We start from the raw sequence: 19,103 nt of genomic DNA, 5'->3' as shown, positions 1-19,103 counted from the left end.
GCTACTGTGGAGGCTAAGGCAGGAGAATTGTTGGAACCCGGGAAACAGAAGTTGCATTGAGCCAAGATCTTGCCACTGCACTCCAGCCTGGGCAACAGAGTGAGACTCTGTCTCAAAAGAAAAAAAAATTGCTTTACTTTGTTTACAGTGACAACATTCAGCAATATCTGATGACCAATAATGTACCGGAGGCAGCCTCCACTCTAGTGTCTATGGCAGAACTTGACATCAAGCTTCAGGAATCATCCTGTACTCATCTTCTTGGTTTCATGAGAGCCACAGTTAAATTCTGGCATAAAATTCTCAAGGACAAGCTTACAAGGTAGGGAATTTACCCATATTTTGTGGTAATTGCTTTCCGATGGGTATTTGGTAATCGTTTGGTGATGTACTGAAATGCATGTGTTGCTTTTCTGTTGCAGTGATTTTGAGGAAATTTTAGCACAGCTTCATTGGCCGTTCATTGCACCCCCTCAATCACAAACTGTTGGCTTAAGTCGACCTGCCAGTGCTCCGGAGATGTACAGTTACCTGGAGACGCTGTTTTGTCAGCTTTTGAAACTACAAACCTCGTATCTTTGTTGCAGTTGAAAACTTACTAAAATTTCTTTTCTGTAGAATGGGTTTGTGGCTGGAGAGTAAAACTTTTTCAAAGTGGCCAAGAAAGCCAAATAAGAATCCTGTGTTTGGACTTGGACTGTAGGTGTCCACTGAGTGGTGGACTGTACTCTTGCAAAGTGAATTGCGTGTGGGTATGAGGGCTGTAAGGAAGACTTCCGAGATACATGACTGATCCTAGTTCATAGCACAAAAAGGTCTCTTGGGGCAATAGAACAAATGGGCAATTGGGAGGAAACCTTAGTAACATAGCGTGAATTTAATGAAATGATACTTCAATTTTTTTTGTTACTATTTTAGGAAAGATTTATAGATTAATTCTGATACCATTTTTCTGCTTTTTTTTTTTTTTGAGATGGAGTTTCACTCTTGTTGCCCAGGCTGGAATGAAGTGGAGTGGTGTGATCTTGGCTCACTGCAACCTCCACCTCCCAGGTTCAAGTGATTCTCCTGCCTCAGCCTCCCGAGTAGCTGGGATTACAGGCTTGCACCACCATGCCTGGCTAATTTTGTATCTTTAGTAGAGACAGGGTTTTTCCATGTTGGTCAGGCTGGCCTCGAACTCCTCACCTCAGGTGATCCACCTGCCTCACCCTCCCAAAGTTCTGGGATTACAGGTAAGAACCACTGCACCTGGCCCTTTTTTTTTTTTCTGGAGACAGAGTCTTGCTCTTGCTCTGTCGCTCAGGCTGAAGTGCAGTGGTGTGATCTCAGCTCACTGCAAGCTCTGCTTTCTGGGTTCATACCATTCTCCTGCCTCAGCCTCCCGAGTGGCTGGAACTACAGGCACCCACCACCACGCCCGGCTAATTTTTTTTATTTTTAGTAGAATCGGGGTTTTACTGTGTTAGCCTGGATGGTCTTGATTGCCTGACCTTGTGATCCGCCCGCCTCAGCCTCCCAAAGTGCTGGGATAATAGGCGTGAGCCACTGCGCCTGCCCGTACCTGGCCCATTTGTGTGCTTTTTTTGAAGACATGGTCTCACTTTGTCACCCAGGCTGAAGTACAGTGGTGCAGTCACGGCTCACTGCAGCCTTGACCACCCAGGCTCAATTGATTCTCCCACCTCTTCTTCCTGAGTAACTGGGACTACAGGCAAGTGCCACCATGCCCAGCTAATTTTTGTTGTTTTTTGTAGAGACAGGGTTTTGCCTATTGCCCAGGCATGTCTCAGATTCCTGTGAGGGGGCCCAAGTGATTTGCCCACTTCAGCCTCCCAAAGTGCTGGTATTACAGGCATGAGTCACCATCATCATGCCTGGCTTTTTGTGCATTTTAACTGAATGTAAATTCAATATAAAGTTATATTATATATTATTTGCATCATAATTAACTCTACTGAGTATCTGATACATTTGTTGGAAAAATTTATTGTGTGTGTATACATACATATGTGTGTGGATATTAGGTATGCTTTTGATTCTTTTTCCTTGACTTGATTATGTCAGAGATGAATTACTTACTGAGCCAAAGCAACTTCCAGAAAAATACTCTCTTCCTGCCTCCCCTTCTGTCATCCTGCCCATCCAGATTATGCTGACTCCTCTTCAGAAGAGGTTCAGGTATCACTTCAGAGGGAACCGGCAGACTAATGTGTTAAGCAAGGTGTGTTTTGCCAGCTCTTGTCCTTGGTTTTTATCAGTAACAAATGTTAGAGTTTCTATACTTTTGCTGGTTTAAGTTAAAATCTGACTCTTCACATTTCTGTGTTTTTTCTAAAGGGCTCAATTCCTGTTTTGTCACTGCTCTTCATACATACAATTGAAGAGTTGTGTTCATATACTGTAGGAAAATATGGTATTTCTGCTCTTGGGCATCAGATGTTGCTGAATTATCATTGCAAAACAAAGCAAAAAGCAAAGCAAATATTAAGCACTTGGTATTTCTTTTTTTTTTTTTGAGTCGGAGTCTCTGTCACCCAGGCTGGAGTGCAGTGGCGCGATCTCAGCTCACTGCAATCTCCACCTCCCAGGTTCAAGCAATTCTCCTCCCTCAGCCTCCCAAGTAACTGGGACTACAGGCACATGCCACCATGCTGGGCTAATTTTTGTAATTTTAGTAGAGATGTGTTTCACCATATTTGTCAGGCTGGTCTGGAACTTCTGACCTTAGGTGATCCACCTACCTCAGCCTCCCAAAGTGCTGGAATTACAGGCATGAGCCACCACGCCTGGCATGCACTTGGTATTTCTGCCCTTAAACCTGTATAAAACGTGTAGTTTTTGTAATGCAGACTAGCAGATTTTTTTTTAATTTACTTTTTGAAAATAAAAACCATAAGAAAATAATACTGAAATTACTTTCAATTGCTATTTCAAAAAATAATTTATAGGCCATTAGTTCTTTGTAATACTCATGATTTTACATATTATTGAAGTGTTAGGTTTTAAATATATAGGGCATTGTAAATTTATGAGTTTATTGACTTAAGTCACATTATTGAAATTTGTTGGGAGTACATTGGCAAACATTTGATTATTAAGCCTTTCAGTAGTTTAAAATTTAGAGTAGAAATTGTGCTTTTACATACAGGAATTTTCAACTAATTTTTGTAAGTGTTGTGCATATACAATTAAATAGACTCATGCAATTGTAACTTTCTAATTGGAATGACTTACGAATTCAAACTATTTTCCTCCTTCCTTAGCCAGAATGGTACTTGGCTCAAGTACTTATGTGGATTGGAAACCATACTCAATTTTTGGATGAAAAGATTCAGCCAATATTAGACAAAGTAGGCTGTTTGGTAAATGCAAGGGTAAGAGACTCAGTCGTGTTTCTGTTTTAGAACTGTATGTGGGCATGGATAACTTTTTATTTACATACCTCATGTTTGTGTATTTTTTTAGCTTGAATTTTCTCGGGGCCTTATGATGCTGGTTCTTGAGAAGTTAGCCACGGATATTCCTTGTCTGCTGTATGATGACAATCTCTTCTGTCATTTGGTGGATGAAGTACTGTTGTTTGAAAGGGAGCTACACAGTGTTCATGGCTACCCTGGTGCTTTTGCTAGTTGTATGCATATTCTGTCAGAGGAAACCTGTTTCCAGAGATGGTTGACAGTGGAGAGAAAATGTAAGTGCTGATGTGGCCACAGGGTAGGGAGATATGTCTGTTTCTGTGGATATACATTTTTGAATAATTTTCTTCTCCAGTTCTGAGTAGGACTAGAGCCATCTGAAATTTTCTTTGTCAGGGTTTTCAGAGTTTCCTTCAGAGATAATATTTTCTTTACTTCACATGAAACTTCCATTTTTCCTGGAATTACACTCTACATGTTTCTAGAGTGGAATAGTCAAGCCAGTGGGGTGTTTAATTGTTTTATAGATTTTATCATAGAATTTTTCATTTTATTTATTTTATTTTTATTTATTTATTTTGGGACAGACTCTTGCTCTGTGGCCCAGGATAAAAGTGCAGTAGTTCGAGCTCAGCTCATTGCAATCTCCACCCCCTGGGTTCAAGCGATTCTTCTGTCTTAGCCTTCTGAGTAGTTGGGATTACAGGCATGCACTACCATGCCTGGCTAATTTTTCTATTTTTAAGGAGAGACGGGGTTGCAACATGTTGGCCAGGCTGGTATGGAACTCATGACTTCAAGTAATCTGCCTGCCTTGGCCTCCCAAAGTATCAGAGTATTTTATTTTTTTATTTTTTTATTTTTGAGATAGGGTCTTACTTTGTCACCCAGGCTAGAGTGGAGTGGGCTGATCATGGCTTACTGCAGCCTCGACCTCCAGGGCTCAGGTGATCCTCCTGCCTCAGCCACCCCAGAAGCTGGGACTATAAGTATATGCAAACCATGTCTGGCTACTTTTTGTATTTTTTGTGGAGATGGGGTTTCGCTGTGTTGCCCAGGCTGGTTGTGAACTCCTAGACTTAAGCAGTCCTCCCACCTTGGCCTCCTAGAGTGCTGGGATTACTGGTGTGAGCCACTGTGCCTGGCCAGTAGAATCTTTCTGACTGTAGCTTATCTAGTCATCATAACTATTTTCAAAATTTGGGGGTGGGAGTAAAGTATCCTGTTTAAAGCATTAAGTAAGTTAAATTTAGTACAACTAGTGGGAGATTGTAGGTTTGTTTATTTTTTATAGAAAAGCCATCATTCCTAAAAAATTACAAGTTGAATAACTAGGAATGACTGTAACTACTTAATCGGCATAATCGTTTTGTCCGCTTATCAGTTGCTCTTCAAAAAATGGACTCAATGCTTTCATCAGAAGCTGCCTGGGTATCGCAATATAAGGATATCACTGATGTGGATGAAATGAAAGTTCCAGATTGTGCAGAAACTTTTATGACTCTACTCTTGGTTATAACTGGTAAGTATAAGTCTTTTAAGATACGACTTTGTTTTAAAAGTACTGTTTTCACATGGTACTTTTTAAAATAGCTCAGTAGGCTGGGTGCAGTGGCTCATGCCTGTAATCCCAGCACTTTGAGAGGCTGACGCAGGCAGATTGCTTGAACCCAGGAGTTTGAGAACAGCCTGGGGTACATGGTGAAACCTGCTCTCTTCCAAAAAATACAGAAATTAGTCAGGTGTGGTGATGCATGCCTGTAGTCCCAGCTACTTGGTAGGCTGAGGTGGGAGGATTGTTTGAGCATGGGAGGTAGAGGTTGCAGTGAGCCACGATCACGCCACTGCAGTCCAGCCTTGGTGACAGAGTGAGACTCCATCAATAAAGTAATCAATAAATAAGCAGCTCAGCAAATTAATATTATATGATGGTTGTTATCTTCAAATTCAGTTTCTATATTGGTAGAAAGCTAACACAATATTCTAACTTTGGGGTTTTTAATAATTTAAGGATTTAAACATTGGTATACATGAAGGAAAACTTCCTGAATAATTATACAAGAAAACTTCCTGAATAATTATACAAAAACAATTAAATAAGAATTTAATTTTATTATCCAAACTGTCTTGCTATTGGGCTTTTTAGATGTCTTCAGTAAATGGTGATTGGCCTGTATTTTTAATATTTTCTTGATCTTGATTTATCAAAGATTGCAGAAGAGAGTAAAATAATGAAGTAATTTTAAGGATTGGAGTAGTAATAGGAACTTTTGTTATAGTGCAGTGATTCTCTGGCTGGAGGGTAGCCTAGCATCCTCTGGCCCTCACTGGTCTTTAGCCAATCACGCTGCCCCCTTGTAGGCCTGCTTGTTGTCCAGGTGCCACTGGACCCTCATTGCCACCATCCTTGGCCCTCTTCACCTTCATAGACCACCAGCCTGTCTGCTTCTTAGGCTTGTCTGATAATCTGAAGAAGTATCATTCCAGCCCAGTCAGTAATTAGCTTTTTTTTTTTTTGAAACGGAGTCTCACTCTGTCACCAGGCTGGAGTGCAGTGGTGTGATCTCTGTTCACTGCAACCTCTGCTGCCTGGATTCAATCAATTCTCCTGTCTCTGCCTCCCGAGTAGCTAGGATTATAGGCACCTGCAGCCACGCCCAACTAATTTTTTTATTTTTAGTAGAGACGGGGTTTCACCATCTTAGCCAGGCTGGTCTTGAACTCCTGACCTTGTGATCCAACTGCCTCGGCCTCCCAAAGTGCTGGGATTACAGGTGTGAGCCACTGTGCCCAGCCATAATTCTGTATTTTTAACTATAAGAAAAATATGAAAAACACTAAGACAAAAAAATTAAGGAAAATTCATGTGTCTCTTAAAAACTTTTTATTCAGAAAATTTTCTTTTTTTTTGAGATGGAGTCTCGCTCTGTTGCCCAGGCTGGAGTCCAGTGGCCGGATCTCAGCTCACTGCAAGCTCCGCCTCCCGGGTTTACGCCATTCTCCTGCCTCAGCCTCCCGAGTAGCTGGGACTACAGGCGCCCGCCATCTCGCCCGGCTAGTTTTTTGTATTTTTTAATAGAGACGGGGTTTCACCGTGTTAGCCAGGATGGTCTCGATCTCCTGACCTCGTGATCCGCCCACCTCGGCCTCCCAAAGTGCTGAGATTACAGGCTTGAGCCACCGCGCCCGGCCAGAAAATTTTCAAACATACCCAAAAGTAGGATAATATGATGAACTCTCAGGTACCCATTACCAAAGTTTAAAGCAATTACCACTTTTCTGTTATATTTTACTCCTCAATATTTTTTTTTTTCTGGAGTATTTTAAAGAAAATTTCAGACCTCTCATCATATCAATTGTAAATTTATTTTATTATTTATTTTTTTGAGATAGGATTTCACTCTTGTCACCCAGGCTGGAGTGCAGTGGTGCGATCCCGGCTCACTGCAAACTCTGCCTCCTGGGTTCAGTGCAATCTCTGCCTCCCAGATTCACACCATTCTCCTGCCTCAGCCTCCTGAGTAGCTGGGACTACAGGCACCCACCACCACGCCTGGTTAATTTTTTTTTTTTTTTTTGGAGACAGAGTCTCGCTCTGTCGCCCAGGCTGGAGTGCAGTGGCCGGATCTCAGCTCACTGCAAGCTCCGCCTCCCGGGTTTATGCCATTCTCCTGCCTCAGCCTCCCGAGTAGCTGGGACTACAGGCGCCCGCCGCTTCGCCCGGCTATTTTGTATTTTTTAGTAGAGACGGGGTTTCACCATGTTAGCCAGGATGGTCTTGATCTCCTGACCTCGTGATCCGCCCGTCTCGGCCTCCCAAAGTGCTGGGATTACAGGCTTGAGCCACCGCGCCCGGCCAACGCCTGGTTAATTTTTTTGTATTTTTGGTAGAGATGGGGTTTCACCGTGTTAGCCAAGACGGTCGCAAGCCAAGATGGTCTCGATCTCCTGACCTCGTGATCCGCCCACCTCGGCCTCCCAAAGTGCTGGGATTACAGGTGTGAGCCACTGCGCCTGGCCAACTGCCTGTAAATTCTTAAATGTGTATCTTTTAATTTATCCAAGTTCTTTCTTAAAAAAAAAAAAAAGCCATTTATTTGTTGAACAAACTGTCTTTTTTTTTCTGAGACAGAGTCTCACTCTGTTTCCCAGGCTGGAATGCAGTAGTGCTATCTTGGCTCACTGCAACCTCCACCTCCCAAGTTCAAGCAGTTCTCCTGCCTCAGAGTCCTGAGTAGCTGGGATTACAAGCACATGCCACTACCACCGGCTAATTTTTTTAGTTTTAGTAGAGATGGAGTTTCACCATGTTGGCCAGGCTAGTCTTGAACTCCTGACCTCAGGTGATCCACCTGCCCTGGCCTCCCAAAGTCCTGGGATTACAGGTGTGAGCCACCGCACCTGGCCAAAACTGTCATTTTTATGTATAATTTTCTCATTTGCCTTTTAAAAAAACTTGAGGCATACTTTACATACAGTGTAATATGCAGATCTTATGTGTACTGTTGAATGAGTTTTGGCAAACATACTTTTGAAACTCATATCCTTAAGAGAGCTCAGAATTAAATCCGCACTTGACTGGTGAATTGATTTTTGACAAAAGCACTGAAGCAGGACAGTAGGGAAAACTTATAAGTATATCATAGATGGTACCAAAACCTTCATATGTCTTAATAACTTTTTCCACAGACAGGTATAAAAATCTTCCCACAGCTTCCCGAAAGCTACAGTTCCTGGAGTTACAGAAGGACTTAGTAGATGATTTTAGGATACGATTAACACAGGTGATGAAAGAAGAGACTAGAGCTTCCCTTGGCTTTCGATACTGTGCAATTCTTAATGCTGTGAACTACATCTCAACAGTACTAGCAGATTGGGCTGACAATGTTGTGAGTGAATATGCTTTTATATTAATTAATATATTACTAGTTCGAACTATTTTATTAATACTTTTCGAAATGTTGAATCTACTGCAAGCAAAAATAAACATGCTAGACAGAACTATAGTGCCATAATTAGAAGGTACAATTAAAATACACATTTTTCTCAATCAAATCTCAAGTACTGAAATAATCCTGATATTTTAACGTTTTTAATCATTGGATAAGCAAGCCTTTCATGAAATAGTTGTTTATAGAGTGAACCATACTTGGAAATATTCATGTTTGGTAATTGCAGTCACAGGAAAAGCTAAGATTAAATAATGATGTCAAAAGCAATCCAGGACTTTAAGGAAAATAAAAGAATAACGTTTAGTACCTCTTGAATGTCTTGAAAACATGAGAAATTATAAAGAGTCATGAAAATAGGAAGAAACATTTAAAGTTTTAATTGTTTCATACATTAAAAATCTATTTGGCTGGGTGCAGTGGCTCAAGCTCTTAATCCCAGCACTTTAGGAGGGTGAGATGGGAGAATTACTTGAGCCCAGGAGTTGGAGACCAACCTGGGCAACATAGGGAGACCTCATTTCTCCAAAAAATAAAAAATAATATAAAATTAGCCAGATGTGGTGACGTATGCCTGTAGTCCAAGCTACTTGGGAGGCTGAGGTGGGACGATCACTTGAACCCAGGAATTCATGACCAGCCTGCGCAACATAGACACTATCTCTAGAAAACTATCTCATGAAAAAATAAAAATAAGAAACTAACATTTTGTGTATCATATTTTCAAATATATGCATGAGTAAATAGAACAGGAAAATGAACTTCAGTGTGGCTACCACTCAGCTTCTTTTTTTTTTGAGACAGAGTTTTGCTCTTGTTGCCCAGGCTGGAGTGCAGTGGCGCAATCTCAGCTCACTGCAACCTCTGTCTCCTGGGTTCAAGGGATTAACCTGCCTCAGCCTCATGAGTAGCTGGGATTATAAGTGCTCGCCACCACACCAGGCTAATTTTTTTTTTTTTTTTTTTTTTTAGTAGAGACGAGGTTTCACCATGTTGGCCAGGCTGGTCTCAAACTCCTGACCTCAGGTGATCCACCCGCCTCGGCCTCCCAAAGTGCTGGGATTACAGGCATGAGCCACCATGTCCGGCTCACTCAACTTCTTACACCAATTTTGTTTTATTTAAACCTCTCTTCTGCCACCCCATACCTGATTATTTTGAAGCAAATCTCAGATATCATATTTCATGGTAATATTTATATATAGAGATATATATTAGTATGTATCTCTAAAAGGTAAGAACTCTTTAAAAAAAAAAAACACTATGATTGTATCTGAAAAAATCAACTGATTTATTGGAGGGTATATTTTAAATAAATCCATAAATAAAAACCTTGGGTCCAGTTAACAAATACCATAAGACCTTTTCCTTCCAGATTCTACCAACCCTTCCCTTCTCCATGCAGATTCTGACATGATTTGGTCTGCCTAATTATTATTAAGCAAACCTACTGACACATTTGATCTGCCTGACTGTAATTATTAAGTAGTAATTTATTTTTACTCTTTTTATTAATTCAAGGAATATCCTGGCTGTCAGGACTTTTGGTAACCAGATTTTCTAATAGATGCTTCCAAACAAAAGTCTAATTAGCCTTTATAACCTCGACACAGACAGATGAATTATTTTAGATGTTTTAGATATTAACATCATCTCAGAGGACCTTCAGAACTCCCTTCTTGAACAGGGTACCCTTAGGTTAAGAATCACTGTTCAAGGCCGGGCACGATGGCTCAAGCCTGTAATCTCAGCACTTTGGGAGGCCGAGACGGGCGGATCACAAGGTCAGGAGATCGAGACCATCCTGGCTAGCACAGTGAAACCCCGTCTCTACTAAAAAATACAAAAAACTAGCCAGGCGAGGTGGCAGGCGCCTATAGTCCCAGCTACTCGGGGGGCTGAGGCAGGAGAATGGCGTAAACCTGGGAGGCAGAGCTTGCAGTGAGCTGAGATCCGGCCACTGCACTCCAGCCCGGGCGACAGAGCGAGACTCTGTCTCAAAAAAAAAAAAAAAAAAAAAAAGAATCACTGTTCAAAATCAACTTAGGTTTATACCAATTTAGGTGTCCCATAAAGTAATTTCGTGACAGAACGCATAAACAGAGAACTAGGATGACCATGAAATGTTAAAATAGAATAGACATTAAATATTAAAGAAACTCACTGTACTGAATAAATCTGATGACTGAAAATTTTAATATGAAATATTAAAAATGTAAAAAATATAATTGTGTCATAAAATGAAAACAGGAAGGTAAACAAGGCAAATGCAATTTTCACTAAAGACAAAAATATACTATTAGAATGTGATAGGTAAAGTGAGAATTAAAAAATTGTAAAGTTAAATAATTAGATTGATTAACTGAAGGTTAGTGATAAATTCCACAGTATAATAGGGAAAAACACAATTTTCAAGTGTGTCCAGATGAGTCACAAAGATGGACAAGGTAAATTAATGTAAAATTTCTGTACGTTATCAAACTTAATGCAATAAAACAAGAAATAAAAGCAGAAATGAAATATATTCAAACATGGACATGTGAAAACATTAAATGCCTGGATTAGGAAGGAAGTCTTGAAAACATGACATTTTAAATTATGAATTTGGGAAAAAAATTGTATACCAATTAAAGCACTATATAGTACATTTTGTTATATGTAGAACAAAAATGTATGGTTACTTCTAAAGCATTGTATAGAAGAAAATGTATTCCTCATAATACCTATTTTAATGTGAAAGAAAAAGCCAAACAAAACCGTTTTTGTTTTAAATCCAGGGTAATAAGCCAAATAAATAGGGGGCAAAAATAAATACAATAAATATACTAATCATAGATATAAACAAGATAAAAACCTGATAAATACAATCATAGTTCATGCTTATCTGTACTCTGTCTGGGACTTAGTAATTAGTTAAAACTTTTTTCTTATAAAGATGTTAACTGAAATCCATGTGCATAATGTCATTCTGCTGAACAAGGAAAATAAAACAATTATTTCACAGTATGATTATAAGATAGAGGGTAATCATCAATTTGTTTATAAAGTCAGCTAATCAGGCTGGGAGTGGTGGGTCACGCCTGTAATCCCAGCCCTTTGGGAGGCCAAGTGTGTGGATTACCTGAGGTCAGGAGTTCGAGGCCAACATGATGAAACCCTGTCTCTACTGAAAATACAAAAATTAGCCGAGTGTGGTGGCACATGCCTGTAGTCCCAGCTACTCAGGAGGCTGAGGCAGGAGAACCACTTGAACCCGTGAGGCAGAGGTTGCAGTGAGCTGAGAATACGCCATTGCACTCCAGCCTAGGCAACAAGAGCAAAACTCCATCTCAAAAAAAAATAAAGTCAGCTAATCAGCATACATGCATTCATTTTGTATTTTTATGTGTTGTGTTTCTAATTTAAGTAAGTATTCTCTCAGCACCCCCACAGCTCCATATTCTGCTAAGCATTTTTAGTAATATGAAACAAATTGTTATTCTTGACTCTTGTGCCAGAATTTTTTCTTCAATGAAATCATTTGTAGAACATCATCAACTGCTTTACTTGGTGCTATCGTCTGTTAAGAAAGATGACTGGGCACGATGTTTCACACCTGTAAGCCCAACACTGGGAGCCAAGGTGGGCTGATCGCTTAAGCCCAGGAGTTCGAGACCAGCCTGGGCATTATGGCGAGACCTCATCTCTACAAAAAATACAAAAAATTAGCCGAGCATGGTGGTGTACCCCTGTAGTCCTAGCTGCTTGGGAGGCTAAGGTGGGAGGATCACTTGAACCCAGGAGTTGGAGACCAGCCTGGGCAGCATAGGGAGACCCTGTCCCTACATAAAATTAAAAAAAAAAAAAAAATTAACTGGTCATGGCAGGCATGCCCTGTGGTCCCAGCTACTTGGGAGGCTGGGGTGGGAAGATTGCTTGAGCCCGGGAGGTTGAGACTACAGTGAGCCTTCATCACACCACTGCACTCCAGCCTGGGCAACAGACGGAGACCCTGTCTCCTCCCACCAAAAAAAGAAAGATGAATTAGCCATCATCCCTACCCTTAGAAAACGTATAATCTCATGCTGAATTAACTAGGTCCTCTGTCAGCAGAGAAATAATCAAATTCCAGAGTTGATTGTTCAAATTGTGAATGAATTGTGTACTAGCATGGTTATTATGGTACAAATCTGGCCGAGTGCGGTGGCTCACGCCTGTAACCCCAGTACTTTGGGAGGCCAAGGTGGGTGGATCACCTGAGGTCAGGAGTTCGAGGCCAGCCTGGCCAAGATGGTGAAACCCCATCTGTACTAAAAATACAAAAATTAGCTGGGCATGCTGGTGGGCGCCTGTAGTCTCAGCTACTTGGGAGGCTGAGACAGAAGAATTGCATGAACTTGGGAGATGGAGGTTGCTGTGAGTCGAGATTGTGCCACTGTATTCCAGCCTGGGTGACAGAGCAAGACTGTCTCAAAAAAAAAAAAAAAAAGCTAGGTGTGGTGGCGGGCGCCTGTAATCCCAGCTACTACTCAGGAGGCTGAGGCAGGAGAATTGCTTGAACCGGGAGGTTGCAGTAAGCCAAGATTGCGCCATTGCACTCCAGCCTGGGCAACAAGAGCAAAACTCCATCTCAAAAAAAAAAAAAACTATATGGTGCAAATTCTGTCTTAACCTCAAAATTCTTTAATCATATTCATAGTCCTTCAGCCAGTGAATACTGTAGAAGTAAAAATTATTAAAGCTTTGTATTGCATAATTAGAAAAAGGAAAAAGAATGAACAGGATTCACTTTCCATTTGTTTCAGGTTCTCTACCGATAACTGTCTGCTGGTTACCAGATTGTGCCAAGCCTGAAATAAGCAGCCATTCAGAATTAGGAATTTTTCAGTTGTAGATGACAGATACCAGATTCAAACTGGCCTAAGTTGGGGTGTGGGGTGAGATACGAGAGGTGAGGAATTTAACTTTCTGAAAGGATTAGGCATGGCTGTTCTAAAGTTGTCCATTTCTGGTTTTGTTCTGAGGCAGGCTCTGGACATGTGGCCACAGGTGGTTCCAGGCTCACGTGGTCCTTCTGCAATCTCAAAAGAAGAGTACTGCTTCTCTGATAGTTTCAGCAGAAATACCAAGATACCTCTCATATGTCTATCTCTGAACAATCACTAGTGAAGGCAGGACATGGTATTACCAAGTTAAGTGTGCATCCCTGGCACCAAAGGATAGGGCTGATACCACCTAAGTTGTCTCAGATTGGGAAAGAAGTGGTTCCCCAAAGGCAAATTGGGGTACTATTAAAAGAAGGGGGAAAATTGCTGGCCATGTAAAAGTAGTTGATGCCCATGACACATTGCCATGCAAAAAGATACGGGGAGGAAGGAGAGAGGGAGATGGGGAGAGACAAAGATAGAGATGATCTAAGTTCATGTTGGGTAGTCTGAATTTTAATAGTAAATGTATAAAAAAAAATTAACCACAAGATTTTATGGTTTGTTCGTTATGCATGAAATCTTTGGGAGATTTCTAATGGCTTTCGGTTTTTAAAATTTTATGTAGTTTTATTTCAAGAACTTTAAAAGAAAAGCAACTGAAAATTCTTAAAACATTTCAAGGGTAGCCAAATGTTTTTTGTTTTTGTTGTTGTTTTTGAGACGAGGGTCTCACTTTGTCACCCAGGCTGGATTGCAGTGGTGTGATCTTGGCTTAATTCAACTTCTGCCTCCCAGGTTCAAGTGATTCTCCTGCCTCAGCCTCCTGAGTAGCTGGGATTACAGGTGTGCACCACCATGCCCGACTAATTTTTGTATTTTTAGTAGAGATGGGGTTTCACCATGTTAGTCAGGCTGATCTCAAACCTCAGACCTCAAGTGATCTGCCTCCCCAGCCTCCCAAAGTGTTGGGTTTACAGGCATGAGCCACCGTGCCAGGCCATCAAGGCTAGCCAAATGTTTGATGACCTTAATATGGCTTATTATGATGTGTTCATGGCCTAATGCTATTCAGTGTTTAAAAAAAAAAAACCTTGGCAAGGTGATTTATTTAGTCCTCTGTTAATTGTATTTTGGAAAAATAAAATTTCAGACCTTTATAGTTAATTTTATGCTTAAATGCTTATTGATAGTGTCATTTAAAAATTATTTTTAATTTTATTTAAAACAAGGCCAGGCACAGTGGCTCACACCTGTAATTTCAGCACTTTGGGAAGCCAAAGTGAGCGGATCACCTGAGGTCAGGAATTCGAGATCAGCGTGGCCAACATGGTAAAACCCCATCTCTACTAAAAATACAAAAAGTAGCCAGGTGTGTTGGCACTCGCCTGTAGTCCCAGCTACTCGGGAGACTAACGCAGGAGAATCACTTGAACCAGGGAGGTGGAGGTTGCGGTGAGCCGAGATCGCGCTATTGCACTCCAGCCTGAGGGACAGAGCGAGACTCCATCTCAAAACATAAAAAATAAAAAAACAAGTAGAGTGTCAATTTTTTTTGTTTTTTGAGACAGGGTTTTGCTCTTGTTGCCCAGGCTAGAGTACAGTGGCACGATCTTGGCTCACTGCAACCTCTGCCTCCTAGGTTCAAGCAATTCTCCTGCCTCAGCCTCCTGAGTAGCTGGGATTACAGGCGCCCGCCACCATGCCCAGGTAATTTTTGTATTTTTAGTAGAGATGGGGTTTCACTATGTTGGCCAGACTGGTCTCAAACTCCTGACCTCAGGTGATCCATCTGTCTCGGCCTCCCAAAGTGCTGAGATTACAGGCATGAGCCACCATGCCCAGCTGATAGTGTCATTTTTTTTTTTTAAGTTCATGATTACCATACACAGAAGTTGAAAGAGAAAAATATTTTTCACTATATGTAATCCATGTGATACAAAATTCAAAAGCCACAAAACTGTATGTATTGAAACTATATATAGTGAAAATAAGTCTTAATTCTAATCTTCCCTAAAGCCAATCACTTTGATCAATTTCTTATACATATTACTAAAGCTGTTTATATAAATACTGGTGTGTGTAGGTCAACATGTGGTAACATACTATGCAGACTCTTCTGCTTTTTCTGGTTAATATGTCTTTTTTTTTTTTTTTTTTTTTGAGACGGAGTCTTGCTCTGCCACCCAGGCTGGAGTGCAGTGGCCAGATCTCAGCTCACTGCAAGCTCCGCCTCCCGGGTTTACGCCATTCTCCTGCCTCAGCCTCCCGAGTAGCTGGGACTACAGGCGCCCGCCTCGTCGCCCGGCTAGTTTTTTGTATTTTTAAGTAGAGACAGGGTTTCACCATATTAGCCAGGATGGTCTCGATCTCCTGACCTCGTGATCCGCCCGTCTCGGCCTCCCAAAGTGCTGGGATTACAGGCTTGAGCCACCGCGCCCGGCCAATATGTCTTGAGATTGTTCCATTTCAAAACAGTTTAACATTGACTAGTGGGAATGTAACATGGTACAGTTGCTGTGGAAAACAGTATGGCAGTTCTTCAAACTCTTTTTGTTTTCTCAGGTGAGATCTTGTTCTTTTACCCAGGCTACAGTGCAGTGGCCCAATCTCGGCTCACTGCAACCTCTGCCTCCTGGGCTCCAGCAATCTTCCCATCTCAGCCTCTTGAGTAGCTGGGACTACAGGTCTGTGGCTACCACACTCAGCTAATCTTTTTTTTCTAGAGATAAGGTCTCACTATAAAATGATTCTCTGGCCTTAGCCTCCTAAAGTGCTGGCACTACAGGCATGAGCTACCATGCGCAGCCTTTCAAACTGTTAACACATAGACTTACCATAAGATCCAGCAGTTCCACTCTTCAGTACATACCAAGAGAAATGAAACGTATGTCCACATAAAAACTTGTACTGCCGGGCATGGTGGCTTATGCCTGTAATCCCAGCACTTTGGGAGGCTGAAGCGGGCACATCATGAGGTCAGGAGTTTGAGACCAGTCTGACCAACATGGTGAAACACCATCTCTACGAAAATTATAAAAAAAAAAATTAGCCAGGTGTGGTGGTACACACTTGTAATCCCAGGTACTCAGGAGGCTGAGGCAGGAGAATTGCTTGAACCCAGGAGGTGGAGGTGGAGGTTGCAGTCAGCCGAGGCATGATCTCAGCTCACTGCAACCTCTGCCTTCCAGGTTCAAGCGATTCGGCCTCCCGAGTAGCTAGGATTACAGGCACATGCCACCATGCCCAGCTAATTTGTATTTTTAGTAGAGATGGGGTATCACAATGTTGGAATGTTGGCCAGGCTGGTTTCGAACTCCTGACCTCAGGTGATCCACCCACCTCGGCCTCCCAAAGTACTGGGATTACAGGTGTGAGCCACCGTGCCCAGCTGAATTATACACTTTAAATGGGTGAATTGTATGATATATGAATTCTCTTTCAAGCTGTTTAAAAAAAGTATGTTAATGTGTTAACATGTTTTTGCTTTCAGTTCTTTCTACAACTTCAACAGGCTGCACTGGAGGTGTTTGCAGAGAATAATACTCTGAGTAAATTGCAGCTGGGACAGCTAGCCTCTATGGAGAGCTCCGTCTTTGATGACATGATTAACCTCTTAGAGCGTTTAAAGCATGATATGTTGACCCGTCAAGTAGACCATGTTTTTAGAGAAGTTAAAGATGCTGCAAAATTGTATAAAAAAGAAAGGTATGTCCTCTAAGTCAGCTCTTAATACCAGTTTGGTAAAAGTTGAAGATGGCGTATGTGGTCAGATTTCCAAGGTATCTAGATAGAACCCAGTTTGGCCTTATGTACTTTAAACTTCATTGTTGGAAATCTTTCTAAAATATGTTCTTGGACTTTTTTTTTTTTTTTTTTTTGAGACAGTCCTACTCTGTCACCCAGGCTGGAGTGCAGTTGCATGGTCTCAGCTCATTGCAGCCTCCACCTTAGAGGTCAAGTGATCTTCCCACCTCAGCCTCCCAAGTAGCTGGGACTACAGGCATGGACCACCACACCCGGCTAATTTTTGTAGTTTTAGTAGAGACCTCGTTTCACATTTTGGCATGCTGATCTCCAACTCCTGACCTCAGGCGATCCACTGCCTCGGCCTCCCAATGTACTAGGATTACAGGTGTGAGCCATCACACCTGGCTCTCTGACATTCTTAATCAGAATAAACTGGTTATAAGTTAGCTGTTTGTAAATATATTAATAGGATAGTGTGTGATATGGGGTTGAATAGCCTAATCTGTCTCCTATTTTGCAAAGTAAAGTCACCTGTGGTACTCTGCATACTTTTGTTGTGGTTTATCCCACTACCATTCACTGTGAACACCTGTGTTACTTTCATCCTTGATAGCAAGCATTATCTTTTTGTCCTAGTGTAGTCCCTGCCACACAAAGTGCCAAAAATTTGTGTTATTCGTCCTGATTTTACTAAAAATCAGAGCATAATATTAGCTGATGTCTTAATTAAAATGCTAAAATCAGGTTGGGTGCGGTGGCTTACACCTGTAATCCCAGCACTTTGGGAGGCCGAGGCAGGCAGATCACTTGAAGGCAGGAATTCGAAACTAGCCTGGCCAACATGGTGAAACTGTCTCTACTAAAAATACAAAGATTAGCTGGGCGTGGTGGTGGGCACCTGTAATCCCAGCTACTTGGGAGGCTGAGACACAAGAATTGCTTGAACCGTGTGCTCTAGCCTGGCCAACAGAGCGAGACTCTGTCTCAAAAAACAAAACAAAACTACATAAAATGCAAAAATTAAGTGACATTTAAATTGTAATTTCTTTGTATTGGTAATTCACATATTAAAATTTGGGGAGAGTATTTGAGAGTGAAAATATAAAATACAGGTACATTTATTTTCTGATAGAGCTTTTAATGTTGGACTGTGTATTTTTTCTTATCCAAAATGCCCTAGAACACTTCCTCCAATTTAAAATGATTTAAAAACTTTAAAAGTACAAACTGATGAAAATTTTTTGGTAAAAATGTGTTTTTTCCAGATGGTTGTCCTTGCCATCTCAGTCAGAGCAGGCAGTGATGTCCCTGTCCAGTTCGGCTTGCCCCTTACTGCTGACGTTACGAGACCATTTACTTCAGTTGGAGCAGCAGCTTTGTTTCTCCTTATTTAAAATTTTCTGGCAAATGCTTGTAGAGAAGCTGGATGTATACATCTACCAAGAAGTAAGTAAGAATAGACTGTCTTTGGGCTCTGATAATAAAGACAAGCATTATATGAATTATTATTTGTTTCAGATAATTCTTGCTAATCACTTCAATGAAGGAGGAGCAGCCCAGCTGCAGTTTGATATGACTCGGAATCTTTTCCCTTTGTTTTCTCACTATTGCAAGAGACCAGAAAATTATTTTAAACAGTAAGCTCAACATTTAACAATTAATATTAATGTATCAAATTGTTACAGGAGGCTAACTCCTTTTAACTTTAGGGTTCTGGAGATGTTTGGGTGGGATAAGATCAGTTGAAGTTTTAAAACATTGTCTACTGTATGTTTACAGCACAATGGGGAAACCAAAATGATAGATGTGACCCATGACCTCAAAAAGTTTCAGAACTAGATATAAATTATATGTTGGGTTTTGTTTTCTAGTATTTGGTTTAATGCTTCTAGTTGCTTGGTTACTGAAGGAATAAATTGAAAATGAAAAAAAGTTGTGCCCTATTCACTAAATATAAGAAATTACAGGGCCGGGTATGGTGGCTCACGCCTGTAATCCCAACACTGGGAGGCCGAGACGGCCGGATCACGAGGTCAGGAGATCGAGACCATCCTGGCTAACATGATGATACCCCATCTCTA

At 41.2% G+C, this 19,103-nt stretch overlaps 1 protein-coding gene across 1 annotated transcript in view; it reads left to right on the top strand.

The window, feature by feature from the left end:
- The window catches only part of RINT1 (RAD50 interactor 1), a 39,873-nt gene that overhangs the window by 18,809 nt on the left and 1,961 nt on the right, over window positions 1–19,103 (top strand). Inside the window, 10 exon segments of the mRNA XM_033192519.1 lie at window positions 149–322; window positions 423–572; window positions 2,068–2,224; window positions 3,267–3,377; window positions 3,469–3,694; window positions 4,804–4,941; window positions 8,109–8,308; window positions 16,766–16,980; window positions 18,288–18,468; window positions 18,541–18,659. Of these exon segments, the coding sequence (XP_033048410.1) occupies window positions 149–322; window positions 423–572; window positions 2,068–2,224; window positions 3,267–3,377; window positions 3,469–3,694; window positions 4,804–4,941; window positions 8,109–8,308; window positions 16,766–16,980; window positions 18,288–18,468; window positions 18,541–18,659 (1,671 nt within the window).

This window comes from Trachypithecus francoisi, unplaced genomic scaffold (assembly GCF_009764315.1).
Source record: "Trachypithecus francoisi isolate TF-2019V2 unplaced genomic scaffold, Tfra_2.0 Lachesis_group4, whole genome shotgun sequence".
Classification (NCBI taxonomy): Eukaryota; Metazoa; Chordata; class Mammalia; order Primates; family Cercopithecidae; genus Trachypithecus; species Trachypithecus francoisi.
Note: the sequence above shows the minus strand (reverse complement) of the source record. Positions and strands in the feature narration are given on the sequence as shown.